This window comes from Hippichthys cyanospilos, chromosome 12 (genome assembly GCF_059441005.1).
Source record: "Hippichthys cyanospilos isolate Australia breed blue-spotted pipefish chromosome 12, RoL_Hcya_1.0, whole genome shotgun sequence".
In the NCBI taxonomy this organism is placed as follows: domain Eukaryota; kingdom Metazoa; phylum Chordata; class Actinopteri; order Syngnathiformes; family Syngnathidae; genus Hippichthys; species Hippichthys cyanospilos.
In genome coordinates this window covers 19,988,526-20,007,582 of record NC_142380.1, presented here as the reverse complement: position 1 = coordinate 20,007,582, position 19,057 = coordinate 19,988,526, and the positions used below count along the sequence as shown (strand labels likewise).

The 19,057-nt window shown below is 44.8% G+C and overlaps 1 protein-coding gene across 4 annotated transcripts in view; it reads left to right on the top strand.

The window, feature by feature from the left end:
* LOC148415255 (neurocan core protein-like) overlaps positions 1–19,057 on the top strand; it is an 85,639-nt gene that overhangs the window by 34,443 nt on the left and 32,139 nt on the right. For 3 of the 4 annotated variants that reach the window (XM_088430408.1, XM_088430405.1, XM_088430406.1), the window contains exons 2-8: positions 8,380–8,458; positions 11,214–11,417; positions 12,137–12,319; positions 12,911–13,085; positions 14,003–14,130; positions 14,968–15,243; positions 17,335–17,463. In XM_088430408.1, coding sequence (XP_088286534.1) covers positions 8,395–8,458; positions 11,214–11,417; positions 12,137–12,319; positions 12,911–13,085; positions 14,003–14,130; positions 14,968–15,243; positions 17,335–17,463 — 1,159 coding nt within the window. In that variant the 5' untranslated portion in view covers positions 8,380–8,394. Of the gene's footprint in view, positions 1–4,825; positions 6,138–8,379; positions 8,459–11,213; positions 11,418–12,136; positions 12,320–12,910; positions 13,086–14,002; positions 14,131–14,967; positions 15,244–17,334; positions 17,464–19,057 lie in introns of those variants that run through there. The other variant, XM_088430407.1, reaches the window with a different exon arrangement.

Sequence of the window (19,057 nt, the reverse complement as noted above, 5' to 3'; positions counted from 1 at the left end):
GCCTGTGTTCAGTTTGATGGTGGTGGAGAGGTTGTGGCCAGACTTGACATGCTGGGGTCTGTTTGTCAGAAAGTCCATAATCCAGTTACAGAGGGGGGCACTAATTCCGAGATCCCCAAGTTTGGTGATTAACTTAGAGGGGACAACAGTGAATGCTGAACTAAAATCAACAAACAGCATCCATGCGTATGTGTTCTTATTGTCCAGGTGGGAGAACACCGAGTGCAGTGCTTGATACAGCATGTGTGTTCTCCTATTGCTTCGGTAGGAAAATTGATGTGGGTCCAGTGTGGGGGGCAGACCGCTTTTAAGCTGTGTCAGGGCCAGCCGCTCAAAGCACTTCATGACAATGGGTGTCAGTGCTACAGGCGGTAGTCGTTTAGGCATGATGGAGAGGAGTGTTTTGGTACTGGTACTTTGGAGGTAGTTTTGAAGCAAGCTGGTACAACTGCCTGGGCCAGGGACAGGTTGAAGATGTCAGTGAAGACACCAGCGAGCTGCACAGCACACGCTCTGAGCACACGTCCAGGAATGCCGTCGGGCCAGCAGCCTTGTGTGGGTTGATTCTGCTCAGTGCATTTGCAATGTCTGTAGGCGTGAGTGTGATGGTTTGTTGGTCAGCAGTGTATTTCATTTTTGCAGCCTTTTCTAAGTTTCTTTGTCAAAACAACCATGGAAGTCATTTAACTCATCAAGGAAGGATGCAGTCATCACAGTCGGCGAGGAGTCGCTGGTCTTACAATCCTTGATGGCCTAGATGCCTATGGCGTTATATTTGTGGCCCGGAAAAAAATTTGAGCGTTGAAAATAAAACTGAGCGAGCGAAAACAGATTTTGAGCACAGAAAAAAAGTTCTTGAAAAGAAGTTTCTCGCTCAAAATTCCTTTTTGCTCGCTCGCAATAGCATTCTCGCGCTCAACATCTCGCTCTCGTTCGCGATACTCCTCCCTCCCTCGCTCAACATCGCGTTTGCTCAACATCGAGCTCTCGCTCGCTCGAGTCGTCCTCTGCGCTCGCTCATTTCTGCTCACGCGTTACGTTTGTGCCACAAAACCAGCCAATCAGAGCTTGTAAAAGCACATTGATTGACAGCTTGGTATCCAATGAGATTGCTTGTGTTCACCCGGAAACGAGAGTGCGTCACATCGACGTGGGTGGGAGGGGTGGGCTTATATTATTAAAGTACAAAAACTAACAAGGTATTTCTGTCAAATGATACAATACAGTAATAATAATAATATTAAAAGTAATTCTCCAGCCCAAGTCCGTGTTGACGCACTCTCGTTTGCCCTTTTCGGGTGAACACAGGGCAAACGAGAGTGCGTCAACGGATAGCGTACAAGCAATCTCATTGGATACTAAGCTGTGTCAATCAAAGTGCTTTTACAAGCTCTGATTGGCTGGTTTTGTGGCACAAACGTAACGCGTGAGCAGAACTGAGCGAGCGCAGAGGACGACTCGAGCGAGCGAGAGCTCGATGTTGAGCAAACGCGATGTTGAGCGAGGGAGAGAGGAGTATCGCGAGCGAGAGCGAGATGTTGAGCGAGAGAGGGCTATCCCGAGGGCTATCCCGAGCGAGCAAAGAGGAATTTTGAGCGAGCAATTTCTTTTTCTGTGTTCAAACTCCATCGGCGCGCGCTCAAACTCTTATCATTACGCGCTCGATAGTTTTTTTCTTGCTCTCAAAATCTGTTTTCGCTCGCTCAGTTAGATTTTCTCCGCTCATTTTTTTTCCCCGCGCGTGCGTAATTGTGGCACAAATATAACGCCATAGATGCCCTGCCTCATGTGTCCGTGGTCAGAATGAGCAAGGTGCTCCTCCAACTTCAACTTGTGTTTGTGCTTGGCCTTTTTGGTGCCCTTCCTTAGATAGACTGGGCCTGGGCGTTTCTGAATGATATGAATGCATGGTCCTGTGCCTTCAGCTTCAGACGCACTTCACTTTTCATCCATAGCTTCTGGTTAGGGTATGTGGTGATCTGTTTCTCCATAGTAACGCTGTCAATTGTTGATGTACTCCAGTACTGAGTGGGTGTAGGAGTCAGTGTCTTTGTGCAAGCCACTGGTAGGTAGAAAGGTAAACCTGCTCCAGTCTTTGTCCATAAACCTGTCCTGGAGTGCAGAGTCCACACCCTCTGGCCACATTTTGATGGTTTTCACTGATGGCTTCACACGGTTAATGAGTGGTGTGTACTTAGGGGTGAGAAACAAAGAAAGGGGGTCAAATTGTCCCAGGTGGGGGAGGGGTGTTGCCATGTAGTCTCCAGCAATGTTGGTGTACACGTGGTCCAAAGTTTCATCTCCTCGGGTGCTGGAGGAGACATGCTGATGAAATTTTGGAAATACTGACTTGAGGTTTGAGTGATTAAAGCCACCATAATAAATCCAGCATTTGGGTGATCAGTTTGTTGCTTACAAATAGCTGCATGTAGTTCAGACATGGCAGATTTAGCGTCAGCATCCGGGGGGGATAAAAGCAACTGTTATGATTGTAGCAGTGAACGGTCTACACTTGATCATGATAAACTCAAGGTTAGCGGAGCAGTTCCGTTCAACAATGACAGAGTCCGTGCACCAAGCTTTGTTAACATAAATGCACAAACCTCCACCTCTTGTCTTGCCGGAATCGTCCGCTGTTCTATTCGCGCGTAGCGAGTAGCAACCGGCTAGCCCGATAGCATTGTTATGTACACCCTTGTGTAGCCAAGTCTCTGTAAAAATAATTACATTGCAGTTTGTCAGTCTGCTGTCGTTAGTTATCCACAGTCGACACTCATCCATTTTGTTCACTAGCGACCGCACATTGGCCAGGAAGATGCTGGGAAAAAGCCAGTGAGGTGTTTGCTGTAGCTTAGCTCTGATCCCTCCATGTGTTCCTCGCTTTTGTTTACGGTCGTGACGCTGCCTGCGAGCACTTCCGGTCGGCCGGGTCGCTCGCGTCGCATCGGTTGTTTTTCTGTAGCTCTGGGATGAGCTGTAGATCGTCGAACTGTAGATCGTGGAACTTTGCAATCAAGCTCTTGTCGTGTGTAAGATAAGAGAGCAAAGCTGTTCTGTACGAACAGACCCGAAACAAGTTGGTATAAGACCGTGACCTTGCAAAAACTGATCAGACGCTGGGCCTCTTGTGTTCCCGGAATTGTCCGCTGTTCCATCCACCCGTAACGTGTAGCGACCGGCTAGCCCAATAGCATTGTTATGTACACCACTTGTAGCCAAGTCTACGTAAAAATAATTGTAGTTTGTCAGTCTGCTGTCGTTAGTCATCCACAGTCGAAGCTCATCCATTTTGTTCACCAGCGACCGCACATTGGCCAGGAAAATGCTGGGTAGAGAATGCCGGTGCAAAGCTGTTCTGTACGAACTGACCCAAAACGAGTCCTTATAGTACCGCGACCTTGCAAAAACTGATCAGACGCTTGGCCTCGTGATGTGCGCGCACCGCCATCTTGCAGCCAAATCACTCACAATAATGTGTCTTCACTGGGGCATTTTAGAACTTTCTGCTCAATTTGTGTTAAGTATGTGATTCGAAAGGTGCTATGCACGTGTAGCAGTCATGGTGGCGTTAATGGATGGCGACTGTGTTGCGCATTGTGTGGCATCCATCCACCTGTCTCCAGCTTAAAGTGTGAATTTTGATGGAGACAATCGTGAGGCATCAAGATTACACACATTGAATGCATCCCAAGGGTGCAACCCGCTCCAAAGGTTTACAAAGCAGTATCCAGCCAGCTCAACCACGCTTCACATTTCCCAGTCTGGCGAGCGGACCCCAATCTGTCAGGTCTAAGCCCACCTTTCACCAGCGGAGCGTTTTTTTTTTTCAAGATATACAGTATATTGATTTTAAAGTATCGGCCAGCACTATTGTGAAGGCACTTCAGGAGGTCTTGGAGATTTTAACTGGGTTTCTGCAGGCATTAGCAAATGTCATTTAATGACTTTGATGCTGTGATGGCAACAATATAGTCTTTGTGTAAAATTGAGGGCAAAGAAATTGGAACAACATTTTGAGAAATTGTGTTTCTATGACTTATTAGCTGCTGGAGTTGCTGAATACATACACATAGTGATAACTTTTCTTTTTTTTTTGTTCTTTTTTTTTCCATCCAGAAATGCTTTGCATTGGTTACTTGGCAAAAACAAAATCACAGGCATACAGTGCTGAAAAGAGTGAAGAACTATTCTTAACATAGTTACAGTAATTCCTCGCTGTATTGCGGTTCATCTTTCACGGGTTCGCTGCTTCACGGATTTTTTACAGTGTGGATATATATATATATATATATATATATATATATATATATATATATATATATATATATATATATATATATATATATTTATATTATATAAATTATTATATATTATATATTATATATATATATTATATATATATATATATATATTTTTTTTTTTTTTTACAGCGCATTGTGCTCTGAATCCTGAAAGGCTCAGGGGCTTTACTGTCTCAAAATAAAATATTGACTCTGTACTGTATTGGTTTTTTACTTGTCAATTTATTCCAAAAGGCAAGAGAATCCAAAAGCTTGCTTTTGTCTCTCCTGTGTCTCTCCTCTAACTGCCGTGTGCGAACGTGCTAGTGTAAGCACATTGATTGACAGCTTGGGCTCTGGGAGCCGATCACATGACACGTAGGCGTGCAGAGAGCAAGCGCACACACTGTGTTGACACACAGAACAGACAGCAATGGAGAAATGCGCAGCTTTGGAAATCTGACTTTTACCTAGATTTCTTTTGCAATAGATTGAAATTTCAAGTGCATTGTTATGATATAAGAGGCTTCACTTTAATTCGATGTCCGGGCATATCCGTTTATAAAAATCTTGCTCAAAAAAAGAAAGAGCTTGTGGCGGACACTAGGACCATGTCTCTCAACCAGTAGGCATGTCTCTATGATCCTTTGATGCTTTGAACCTGTTGGCTTTGTCTTTGCTGTTTTGGACTTTGTTGTACCAGTTTTGTGATGGCATGCGAAGAGTAAAGATCTCCACTAGCACAGCAACGTGTGGTTTCTTCGCCTCGCCACATTGGTGACCCCAGACGTTAGAATGGGTGACCCCGGATGGGTCATCTTGCCATATTATTATCCCAGACGTTAGAAAGTTTAGTCAGGCTGTTGGAGATGTAGTCTCGCCACATGGGTGACCCCGGACGTCAGCATGTTTCAGCGAGGAATCACCGCAGACGTCCCACATCGTGACATTCCTCCACCAGCCTACTATACGTCAGGTAATGCAGCAAGCTGGTACCACGTCAGCCAGCCAGCACCCCGACAAGGGTCCTTTCACCCGTCGCCCAGTCCCTTGGCGCACCAGGGATCGAGCCAGCCAACAACAGGCTGGTACGGGCGCTAGTGAGAACGGCTGTGCAGTCCAATTTCGGAGTCCCTGGCCGTCGACCGGGATCTTCCAGCCGGGCGGCCTCATCTACTACCGATGTCCGTCCGGCCTCAGCAGTAGACCTCCAGCCACCATCGTTCAGCCGCCCCTCCGATTCACCATGCCCGCAGGTATGGTCCGAGTATACATCGGAGCGGGTCAGTTGGTGTTGGTGCCGCAGCAGGTTCATGCCCAGGCACAGTCTGGGACGCAGCCGTGACCGGCCGTCCCTCGGAGGCCACTGTGCCTGCCAGCATGCGGGTCAGCACTGCCACTCCGGCTCCTGCGGAACTTCAGAACATCCCTTTGCCAACGCTACCTCATGGTTTTCACGCTGAGCGTCTCACCCTTACTCCTGTCGCACCTGGGGCCCTGGTGTCACATACACCGCCCAGGACCGGACTGAGTCTCAGGGTGCCAGACTGGTGAATACCCTGTGGGGTTTTCCGTTTTGCCTTTCTGGGTGTTCGGGGGGGGAGCTGTGTGGCGGACACTAGGACCATGTCTCTCACCCAGTAGGCATGTCTCTATGATCCTTTGATGCTTTGAACCTGTTGGCTTTGTCTTTGCTGTTTTGGACTTTGTTGTACCAGTTTTGTGATGGCATGCGAAGAGTAAAGATCTCCACTAGCACAGCAACGTGTGGTTTCTTCGCCTCGCCACAAGCTCAATTATTACTCATAACAATGTGCGGGTTCAGGACGAAGAGGCATAGCTGGGACTGTGATATATGTGAGTGACAATGTTTCCAACTTTGTATTTGACATGGTTTGTTGGATTTTGGGTTGTGGGTTTATTTCGAGGGGTTCTATTCCTTTCTGTTTTCATATGTGCTCCTGCTCCTCTCGTGTCTCCCTGCGTTAGTTTTGATTTAGTCCACCTGTCCGCGTTACCTGCCCCTCGTGTCCTCCAATCCGCTCCCTTTGTCTGTTGTCCCTGCCCAGCTGCCGTGTGTTTGTCTGATTAGAGTTGAATGTATTTAAAAACCTAGTTTCTGTTACAGCCCTTGTCGGATCACTGTCATGTCATGCCATTGTCTCTGTCGTGTTTTCGTAGTCCCGTCTCGCCCTTCGTCCCTCAGCTCCGTGTTTTCCTGCCAGTCTGCCCGTAGTGTTTGTTTTCTGTTCTGCCAGCCTGCCAGCTCACTTAGTTCGAGTTTTTGCCGTCCTGTTTTTCCCGCTTTCGTTCCCGTTCGTGTTAATAAATATGGATTACATCAAGCCCTTATCTCGACGCCCTCCTACTTTTGGGTCCTCTTCCTCCGCAACCACGCCAGATGGCCTTTTGCCAAATTTAATGTGCGTTCCTACAGGAACTTTGATGGACAAAACAATGGACAGATTCAATTCCTCCTACTCGCCACACTGTGCTTTCAATGTCACTGTGCAGCTCCTCCACGTTCAAGCTCACATTCACACAAAGGTCGAGTGCAGCAATTGGCCAGGATGCACAGCTCCGATCAACTGGAGTTGCTTTGAGTGGCTTTTTTATGACATTATCCCAAATTAGCCCTCTGAGATGGTACACTGGATGAACCTTTTCAAGGAATTTCCTCTGGTTTCCAGTTGCAAACCGTTAGATGATGTCTACATTATTTGTCAATCGTACGATTTAAACATGCTTGTTTGGTTTGGACATGAAAAGATGAATATGAGGATTTAGCCTGTAGGCAACAATTTTCTTTTGATTCACTTCTAACCTCTTATTTGACTGGCAAATTTGTTAAAACATACTTGCAAAAACATTTGAATATGCTTGCTGAACGTATTTACAATTATGTTCGGATTTATTTGCAAATCCAACCAGTCGTCTTTTTAAAGATATTCCAACATGTTCTCAAAGATGTTCAAAAGTATTTTCAAATACTAAGGTCCAACATACTTGGAGGCTAAATGCTAAAAATGTAGCATTGCCCCAATAATGCCACAGGCTGTTGACCATGGAGGGGGCGCTGCAATGTTATTAGAATTTAGCGGAACATTTGAACGTATTTGTGAGTACTTTCAAACATATCTGCAATTATGTTTGAATGTACTTGTAGTTATATTTCAATGTACAGTGGACCCCCGGGTTACAGCGTCCCTGTCTTGCGTTTTTTTTTTTTTTTTTTCATGTTGTGATGTGGAATACTGAGTTTTTTCGTCCCCTATTTATGGTATTTTTTCCGCTTTGCAACAAAAACAACTGTCATTACTCTAGGGGGTTGGCTGTATTTGTGTTGTCTTGCCTCCATCTGCAGGCGTTTTTAGGTAATTGCACTTATTTTCTGTTCTGTTGCCTAAATGCCTCCATGCAACGAGTCACTACAATGCTGGTCTGCTATTGGTCAGCGGCTCCTCACGGAGATGAAATGGCGGAATGGTAAAGCTATGTTCCATCGTGAGTGGTCACAAAACCGGATTTATAGTGCATTTTACTGCTTAATTCAAATTCGAATAGGTTAGCCATGGGTCCCAAGATTGCTAGTGATGTTAAAGAGAGAAGTAAGAAGATAATTTATATGGAAACGAGGCTGGAGATAATCAAGAAATACAAAGCTATCCTAGCCTAGGCTACTCTTCCTAGGGAATATGGGAATAACAAGTGCCACTCAACGGTAAATAAATCCTTTCTATATTTTTTATTTATGATGTTTTGTGAATGTATACGTGTATAATATATATACGTAGCACTTACTATACTGTTTTGGTACCAATTTTTAATAGGTATGTACAATTTTGATGTTTTTACCCGGGGTTCTAAACGTATTAGCTATTTAACATAGGTTTGGATTGCCCGCCATACGGTGAATTCGCCTTACGAGCCCAACCGCGGAACGGATTAATCTCATAACACGGGGGCCCCCTGTAGTAAATATGCTTGACCATAATTACAAGTCTATTTGAAGATACTATACTTTGAAATATGCCCAAACATACTTGCACCAATGTCACACACACACACCACTGTTGACAGTTTGCTTTGTGTCTTTTAGCTCTTGCGGTCCAAGATGGCGCCTGGTGGCCGCGCAGCCATCTTCTTGACATTTATGCTGCTGCACTGTTCAGGCTTTGGTGAGTGTTCCCAAAATACGTCATCTCAAACAAGAATATATGTCCTCTTTTAGTAGACCTGACATTGTGCCTAACCCAGGAAAATTGGATTTTTGATGTCCAATTCCGTCAATGGCAATGATGGAGTTAAGGTGTGCTCAGTTATGCCCAGCATTGCAGATCATTGCCATTTTAATTGGTGACTTGTTCCGCAATAATAGCAGAATGGACTTGTGGCGTTGGCCATCTTAGTTCTGTCCAGAGACTGCCAGGATTTTGTCCAATGGATCACTCAGTAAAGGTTTTTGCATGGGCAGCCCGGAGGACACAATGAGGCCAATTATCAATTGCACAGGAAATGTGGATGTGTCTCCATCAACGAGAAATTGGAAGAAATAGTGTTTGTGCCATGTTGATGGCAGCATCAACTTGGTGGAATGAGTTCACTGGCACTGATGTTTTTGAGCCGTTTCCCAATTCCAATGGCCAGAGGAAGTGCGGTTGTATTGGCATTGACGAAGTTTATGTTTGGAGGAATCTCATCTGTTCCTTGCTTTGTTTTTTTTTTTCTTCTTCTGTTTTTTTCACTGTTGTGAACATTGACATGGTTGAAGGGGGAGGGAGCGAGAACGCCTCCAACGGCATTCTTTGAGTAGCCCTCGTTACGAACGTCACTGCACTGAAGGACAATCAACACACGATAGTCGTGTGTGTGTGCGTGTGTGTGTGTGTCCCTCCTATACTATCCGTTATCAGTTCATACAGTGGCTACTATCTTCTTCTCCAAGAAAAATGGCCATCCACAAACCATTCTGCCCTGTGGTTAGGTCACAGTGCCTCCCTTCTTCGTGCGCGTTCCTTCCACAGACAACTTTCTCTTTCTTTCAAACAAGGTTATACAGCTAAATAAATGCTTTTGCCATACGAAAAGAGTAAAAATTGGATAGATTATGTACATCTATTCCAACAGTAATCTTGAGTAATTTTAGTGTTTGAGTACTTCATTGATTTAGTGCTAGCCATTTTTAGACGCCCCTTTGGCCAAAGACTTGAAAAAAAATGGAATAAAATATAAAAAAGAAACCAGGATCGAATGTCTCTCTAGCCTGCTAAAATTGACGGCAATATACTACGACCCCTTTGTGTCGAATGGCAAAATTCAGATTAGGAGTTGCCAACAGGCAATTTGTTTCGGAATTGGAGTGAGCACTGATTTGTTTCATGCTCTAGCAAAATGTCATTGGCGCTCATGTAAGTCCTTCGAAAGCAAGCGCCAACAATCAGCGTAGATTATTTGGGGGACTCGGTTATTTATGTAGTGTTATGTAGTGTAGCATTTTGTTAAGTGTTTTGGGGCCGAGCTGGCAGAGGACAGTGGACAAAATGCTTGCTGGGGATCTGACATACTCTCAACACAACATGAATAACCGAGTCCCCAAAATAATCTGCAATGATTGATTGTGCTTGCTTTCAAAGGATTTCAATGAGCGCCAATGACATTTTGCTATAGCATGAAACGGTAACCTTGATGGACACAACAATGGACAGATTCAATTCCTCCTACTTCAATTCGCCACACTGTGCTTTCAATGTCACCGTGCAGCTCCTCCACGTTCAAGCTCACATTCACACAAAGGTCGAGTGCAGCTAATTGGCCAGGATGCACAGCTCCGATCAACTGGAGCTGCTTCGAGTGGCTTTTTAATGACATTATCCCACATTAGCCCTTTGAGATGGTACACTGGATGAACTTTTTCAAGGAATTTCCTCTATTGGTTTTCAGATGCAACCCGTTAGATGATGTCTACATTTTTAGTCAATCGTACAACTCAAACATGCTTGTTTGGTTTGGAGATGAAAAGGTGAATCTGAGGATTCAGCCTGTAGGCAACTATATTCTTTTGATTCACTTCTAACCTTTTATTTGACTGGCAAATTTGTTAAAACATACTTGCAAAAACATTTGAACATGCTTGCTAAACCTATTTACAATTATGTTCGGATTTATTTGCAAATACAACCAGTCCTCTTTTCAAAGATATTCCAACATATTCTCATATTTTCAAATACTGTAATACTGCCCCCACTGCGGCCTTTTTTTTTTTTCTTTGAACATTGTCATGTGCCACTTTCATTCTATCTTGAGCTCCTCAATTTGCATCTTGCCATGTGGACTGGCTCTCTTTTCGGGCTTTGGGATTTTTTTAAAATATGATTAGAGGGCCCGGGCTGCAGGGGCTCCCTGAAACGCTGCATGTGCAAAATGCAATCTAAATGCAGATGGAAATATCCTCCAGGGATTTCAAATCAAAAAACCCTTTTGTTTATTTGTGTATTTATCCACACGCTATTATGTATTTATTTATTACATTGACTACCAATTTGTTTCGCGTTACCTCCGAGGGCAAACACTTGAACGGAGCGAAAGAAAAGAGACGTTGCGGTCGGACCCGCGGCACTTGTTTACTTCCATCTTTTCAGGTGAAACCGTCGTCATGGCGACGCGGTTGTGAAGGCGCAAAGCCATGAAGAGCCCCGCTTTTGTGCTGTGCGTCTCTTTCAACATCATTTTGACATTTATGCCAATGTAATGTGGCTTAAAAAAAAGAAATGAAGAATGGGGATTGATGCCTTTGGTTGCGAACAAATCCACAGTGTGTGATGGGCAGACAAACTGAATGCTACGTATTTCTCCCTTGATCATTCCTGCCCTCATCACAAATTATTGATCGATATGGATCCAACGTGGTTCCGGTTGTTAACGTCCGGTGTGCAGGCACGGCCTCCTCTGTGGTGACCATGCGCAGGGTGAGGCACGCGACGGTGGAGCGGACGCTGGCCGGCGAAGCACGCCTCCCTTGCGCCTTGACGCTTGCGGCCGCCTTGGACGCCGGCCGCGGTACGCTGCTGTGGACCCTGGTCAGGTTTCCTGCCGCCGGACTGGGCTCCCCGCCAGAGACGCTCGTATTGTCAGCCCAAGGTAAGACGACGTTGACAAAACCTATTCAAATAAAGAAAAAATACTGTGCGTGAAAAATGAAATGAAGAAACTAATTTGATTGTGACGGTAACAGCCAATCAACGCACGACTTGCGAACATCATGTTACCCAATCCAGAAAAGTCGAGCCGTGAAATGGATTAAGTGCAAAGTAATTGATTACTTTAGCTCTTAATTCATTTCACTAGCTCGACTTTGGCAACTAAAGTTATCAATTACTTTAGTACCTAGTGTACTCTAAAGCAGCGCCCCCCCCCCCCCCCCCCAACCTTTTTATCACCATGAGCCGGTCAACGCTTTAGATTTACGTTGCGGACCGGGGGTGTAATATCACCACGGACCTGGGTGGACTGGATAGATTAAATATGTACAAAGGTATTGGGACAGTTGTCCTTTTCAAAATGTGGACAAAATATTAGGACAACTGTCCATTCCGAATGAGGACAAAAATCATTGGGACAACTGTATACGGACTAAATGGACTTTGCTCAACGCACAGAAACAGCAAGTTGAAAGCAAAGAACAGTCCAAAAAGATTGACTGAGATGTCAGTCGAAAGTGTCCTCCTACAAGAATGTGAAAGAGGGAAATACTACCTTCAAGGCTTTTCTGGATTCTGCATGATGACAAATTAATGGCTTATGCTAATGGGGAAGCTCGTCTCACTCTTTGTCTCTCTGTCTTCGCTCGCATGCCAAAGGTGACGTCATCAAGGTGAATAAGGCTTTTGGCGGTCGAGTCAGGCTGCCGGCGTACGCTACCAATCCCCTCGACGCTACCATGGCAATCTCGGGTTTGCGCACCAGTGACTCGGGCACTTACCATTGTCAGATTGCCGTGGGTGACCGCTATGAGAGAGACTCCGTGCCCCTGCTGGTCTATGGTAAGCAAGGTGGCCAGTGACCATCGCGTCATGTAGGGAGTCAGACTTTTTTTTTTTCTTTTTCAAAATGACATGTTGATGTGCTATATTGTGTACACAAGTATTTCTACGAAAGATGTTTTTAGTATGTTGAAGACCCACGAGACATTGCGTTCAATCTCATATCCTCAATAAGGGAGTGTGGATGCCATTTACTCGTAATTGTGCATCAGTTGTTTCCGAATTTGGAAGTCACAGCACAGTGAAGTAGCATCAAATGCCCATCCCTGTTGAAAAACTAGTGTACTCATCGGGGCATTAATCCAGTTTAATTACAGAGTGTAAAGAATTTTGCCACATCTGATCAATTACGCATTAGTAATGTTAATTCAGCAAATCAGTCGTATCACAATGACTAAATTGATTCATGGACTGCCGGGCTCATCTCACATTCCACCTGAGTCATTGCATGATTGCTTTTTAATCAATAACAATGATATTCATTCAGGTTGCTCATCTGTGAAATCCTCCCGGAACCTTTGGTTTCCGGGTAGTAACATCCTCATGCTTTTCTACAAACGAGAGAAAAATAACATGTTTGCCTTTGCACAGGTGTAGTGTTTCATTACCAAGCTCCCAACGCTCATTATGCCCTCTCCTTTGCGGACGCCCGGCGAGCCTGCCGCGACAACTCGGCTCAGATGGCCACATCGGCCCACATGTGGGCCGCGTACTACGATGGCTTGGCCGGCTGCGCTGCCGGCTGGCTGGACGATCAGACCGTCCGGTGAGGACGCAAGAAAGGACTGTTAACTGAGCTGCTTCTTTGTTAGCCACTTTCACAATTTGGCAGCTGAAAAAGAAAACTTTGAATTACAGTAGTTTTTATGAAGTCATTCCTTGCCTTGTTTGTTGGACACTGTCACAATTTGGCAGCAGAAAAAGAAAATTTTGAATTATAGTTTTATGAAGTCATTCCTTGCCTATAGTCAGAGATCCATTATTACTGTGCCGGCTGCAAATAAATGGACGTATTCAGTGCCAATCCAATAAAAATGAATCTTTGACGTCTACCGCCGTCCATGGCAGCGAATGAATGGATTTATTCACCGCTTGCTTAAGTAGAATGAATTTTTGACATCTATAACCATCATTGGCAGTGAATGAATTCAGAGACATTTTTTGAATGCCAGTGGTAGTGAATGATTTCAAATGGATCTTTTTCTACGTCTATAGCTGTCAATGGCATTGAACGACTTATGTTATTCACTTTCAACCCAGTTGAAACGACCATTAACATTTTTAGCTGGCTTCGGCAGTGAACGAGTCATTGTTGTAATTGGTAATTGGACTTTCACTTATATAGCGCTTTTCTACCTTGGGTACTCAAAGCGCTTTACACTAACTAATCAATTACCTACTAATGACGCAGCATTAGGACCAACTTGGGGTTCAGTGTCTTGCTCAAGGACACTTTGATATGGTCTTGATGGTTGGGGGATCGAACCTTCAGCCCCTCAGCTGGGACACGACCACTCTACCACTGAGCCATGCCGCCCCAACTATTCTATTCTTTAGAATAGAATAGAATCAAATGCCTAAAGCTAAGTGAATGGCCAGTGCGTCCTCTAGTGAGCATACTAGACTGACTTAGTCGAGTTCAAAGAGTGGACAAAGATGATTCGTGTTTCCTTGTCTCTGCAGCTATTCGGTCCAGGCATCTGAGCTTCACTGCTCTGGACATAAGGAGTCTTCTGCTGGAGTGAGGAATTATGGGAAAAGGGACCCCAAAGAGTTGTTTGATGTGTACTGCTTTGCAACGGAACTGGATGGTAAGACACACACGCGCACACACAAGGACGCATACATGCACACAAGGCTCGTCTACTTTGTGTCACCAAATTGTCAGATGCGCCCGGGGCAGGGAGGGACAAACTCTGCAACGGATCCGGCCCGTTGGTCTTTTTAATCCAGCCCGCCTATAATGGCACAGAATAAAGGTTTGGTTGAACGATTCCATTCATTTAAACTCTTTATGACTAACATTCCAACACCAGGTGTCATGATTTTGCAGAGCCCCGAGGAACAATGAAAGAGAGGGGGAGAGAGCAAATGAGAATGAATTATCTCCCAATGTCAAAGAAAAAAAAGTTGATAGAAAAGATGGACGCATAAATATTTTCTTTTAGTGTAGTCCAGTCCAACGCTATTTATTTCTATTATTTCTATTTATTTCTATTTATTTATTTCTATTTATTTCTTTCTGTCTCAAATTGCCTCGCTAAAGACAAAAAGCATTTTTTCAAAGGAGTCACTTGAACACTTTAGCCATCAGTTGCTTCCCGTTCCAACTAATTTACTCTTAATTTGAAACGAAAAATGTACTTTTCCTGTCACGGCATTAAAACGCGATAAATGAACTAGGTGTAGAAAAGCTATAAAAATCCCACATGCAGAGTTGCACTAGTAGAGGGATAACAATCTCCCAAATCAATGTGAGGAAGTGGTGTCATTGTCATCTGCCTGCTAGTGCTCGCTGTTGAAGGTGCCACTAAAAATAGGCGATTACTTGTGCCTCAATTGGGACAACTTGTGTTTTTCCTTCCCTCCCTTACTGCGCGCAAGCGTTTAAAGGCAGGCATAAAACGAGCGAGTGACTGTGCCCGCAGGCCAGGTCTTTCACGTCTCGGCCCCTGGCGGGTTATCGCTATCTTCGGCATCAGACTACTGCGTGTCACTGGGAGGCCGGCTGGCCAACGCGGGCGAGTTCCATCTCGCCAGGAGGGCCGGCTTAGACGGCTGCACCCCTGGCTGGCTCTCAGATGGCAGCATCCGCTACCCCCCCCGTGTGGACTGCAAAGGCGACGGGCCCGGAGTCAGGGAGCTCGCACCCAACGCGACCGGTGACAACAGCGCAGCGCTTTATGGCGCATACTGCTACCAAGGTGACCAGTTTTACATTATTTGCACCACTAACTGGTTGCTTTTCTTAATGCTACCATCATATGCTTTTTCTGCCATCCCGTGAAAAGTACGGCTGTGCTTTTACATTCCTTTCAATGACTTACAATTCCATTGTTTATGAGAATGGTCATGGAACAAATTAAACCTCACAGCACCAATGAAACTAATCATTTTAATTGGTTACAAACTAATGGAATTGTGCCAGTCTAAAAAAATGTTTGCCACTGGAAATGACATCACGGCTCCAACCAATCACAGTTCGACTTGTAAAACTCTCATAACCAAAATCAGACACAGGTGAGTCATGATTGGCCATTAGGTGAGAAACCCTAATGTCAGTCAGTGGACAGCAAGTGTCAAAAATTTACCACCCCCCAGAGATGGATAAAAATGGGTGTGTTTTGCTGCTCACTTCATTCATATTCCACAAACGCTATATTGTAAAAACTAGTGGGGGAGCATATAACATTATGGCTAAAGAAATACTTGGATCAACTTGGATCAACTGGTCACAATGTGAAATTCCCAACAAAATTAGGAATGTGTGACGAGGCAAAGAAGCCACACATTGCTGTGCTAGTGGAGATCTTTACTCTTCGCATGCCATCACAATACTGATACAACAAAGTCCAAAAACAGCAAAGACATAGCCAACAGGTCCATAGCAAAAACAGCAAAGACATAGCCAACAGGTCCATAGCAACATGCCGACTGGGTGAGAGACATGGTCCTAGTGCCCACCCAACAGCTCCCCCCCGAACACCCACAAAGGCATAAGGGAAAACCCCACAGGGTTATTCACCAGTCCGACACCCTGAGTACACAGTCCGGTCCTGGGCAGTGTATGTGACACCAGGGGCCCAGGTGCGACAGGAGTAAGGGTGAGACACTCAGCGTGAAAACCATGAGGTGGCGTTGCCAAAGAGATGTTCTGAGGTTGCACAGGAGGCGGAGCGGCAGTGCTGACCTGCATGCTGGCAGGCACAGTGGGCTTCCAAGGGATGGCCAGTCGCGCTTGAGTCCCAGTCTGTGCCTGGGCCAGAACCTGCTGCAGCACTAATACCAGCTGACCCGCTCTGATGTATACCAGGATCATACCAGCGGACATGGCGAATCGGAGGGGCAGCTGGATGATGCTGGCTTGAGGCCTACTGCTGAGGCTGGACGGACATCGGTAGTAGATGAGGCCGCCCGGCTGGAAAATCCCGGTCGACGGCCCGGGACTCCGAAGCTGGACTGCACCAGCCGTTCTCACCAGTGCCTGTTACCAGCCTGTTGCTGGCTGGCTTGATCTCCGGGGCGCCGAGGGATTGGGCGCCTGGCGAGAGGACCCTTGGCGGGGTGCTGACTCGTTGACCTTGTACCAGCCTGTTGCATTACCTGACGTGAAGTAGGCTGGTGGAGGGATGTCACAATGTGGGACGTCTGCGGTGATTCCTCGCTGAAACATTCTGACGTTCGGGGTCACCCATGTGACGAAACTACATCTCCCAGCCTGAAGAAACTTTCTAACGTCTGGGGTAACTAATGTGGCAAGATGACCCGTCCGGGGTCATCCATTTTAACGTCTGGGGTCACCAATGTTGCTGTGCTAGTGGCTTGGCGGGGTGCTGATGATTGCGTGTTCAGATCACGTCAGGGTCACCAATGTGGCGAGACGAAGAAACCACATGTTGCTGTGCTAGTGGAGATCTTTACTCTTCGCATGCCATCACAAAACTCATACAACAAAGTCCAAAAACAGCAGACAAAGCCAACAGGTCCAAAGCATCAAAGGTTCATAGCAACATGCCTACTGGGTGAGAGACATGGTCCTAGTGCCCGCCACAAAGAAATGATTTGCAACTATCTCATGATGAAGAAACATGACTAGAACAAAGATGAAGCCCGGAATTGGGTCCACAAGAGCAACATCAGAAGATACCATGGTCAACGTTGTAGCTATGGCAACGGTTCATCCTGAGCCCCAATGCATCTATGCTACTGTGACAAAGCAATGGAAGATTTTCACCTCCATTCTGCCTGAAAATATCCCAGTCAGCTGTCATTATTTCTATACATTCTTTTTATAGGTAAAGTAGAGAAGAGCAACACCCTCTCTCAGATCTACACGTCCCTGTGGAAGCCCTGGCGCTACCTGACAGACGATGGTACTGCATCTGGAGCCTCAACTGAAACCCCATCTCTCGTTACTGGCAAAGGTTTGACCGTTTGCCCACGTTACCTCATCTTCTTCAAGCACCAAAGTAGTTGCATACTATAGCTGCTAACATAATCTATTACTTTTAGGTGCTATGTAATTGACTACAGGTGCCACAAAAATTACTTACTTTAGGCGCTAAAGTTAATTGATTACTGTAATTTCTCAAATATAGGATGCACCCTTTGTATATGACATGCCTTTCATTTTAGGGTCAAATTCTGATATTTTCTACGCTACCGCATATAAGACTCGCCAATACTTTGGCAACAATGTCAAAACTAGAGCAAAACAGAATAAATCCCATCTAACTTCATATTTCTTGTGTTCATATCCGCAAGTTATATATTATTTGTTGCGCATAAAGAAGTGTGTTGCAGATTTCCCACATCGTGAGCAGTCAGTGAACGCCTCCCAATGTAACGGAATGTGCTTGAAACAGTTGTTTTCCCTTTTCCTTGTGACACAGTTCTTTTTACAACAAATACTTGAAGTTGGGCAGAATCTGTGTTTCACCAAGTTTATGATTGTGTGTATGTTCCGTTTTCCCCACGGAAAGGGTTGACCACGGTGTGCTTGGAATTACTCAACTCTTCAATGTTTCCTTTGTTTTTCTTTATTTTGATGCATGAAAGGATGAAAGAGGCAGGTGAAACTGCAGCAGGAGTAGGAGTAGGTAATAACCTAAACAATTCAAACATACTGTCAAACATGCTATCATTTTCAAACAATTGCAAACCAAACATTTATCATTTGTATAAAATATATATTACTAAATATATAATATATAGAGAAATACAACATACATGTATAAGACAAACAATAAAAATGATACGTTCTACTTTATATATCGGTCTGTTGACAATTCAAAAAGAAGTTTGTGAAGCGTCACATAAACATTTACATTTCCCAGAATGCATGCCGCCCCTGGAAGCAATTTGACAGCCGGGCAAAACTAAGGATAAATCAGTGAAAACTAAACAAAAGAAGCGATCAACGTGCGCGGCACACATCAAATCAAACTAAACTATCAAGGTATTTTTACATGTCGCTACGGCGTCCTTGCGCGTACCGAATAAGTGTTGTCACTACGGAATCCTTGTGCGTACCGAATAAATGTAACACGAACGTGAACGCTAAAGTTAAGTTGTTTCACAGTCCGAAACCCGACGCAAATCAATATAACCGAAATAGGCGAATAAGGTCCAGATTACAAGGAAAGAAAGAAATGTGGTACCAGTTGAATCACACCGGGTTGGTGTCTTGGCGGCACAGGTGACAACGATGTTTAATCATGACATCTGCTGGCGTCATATTTAAAGGGTGGCCTTTTATTTATCTATTAATTAATGTATCTATTTTTCTTTCCTTCTTTAAGAAAACACAACAGTGTACATGCCAAAAGACCACATTTAATAAACAATTCAAATGGAATGCCTTTCTGTTTTTTCTAACCGGTGTACACCGCTCCAGTTGCCGCTCTTAATTGAATCAGCTGGAGACGTGAGAACTTTGACATGATCCTCTTGCTTTTCAGTGTTGGGCAAGTTTTTAAAAACTGTAATACATTATTTATTACTGTCATTTCAAAGTAA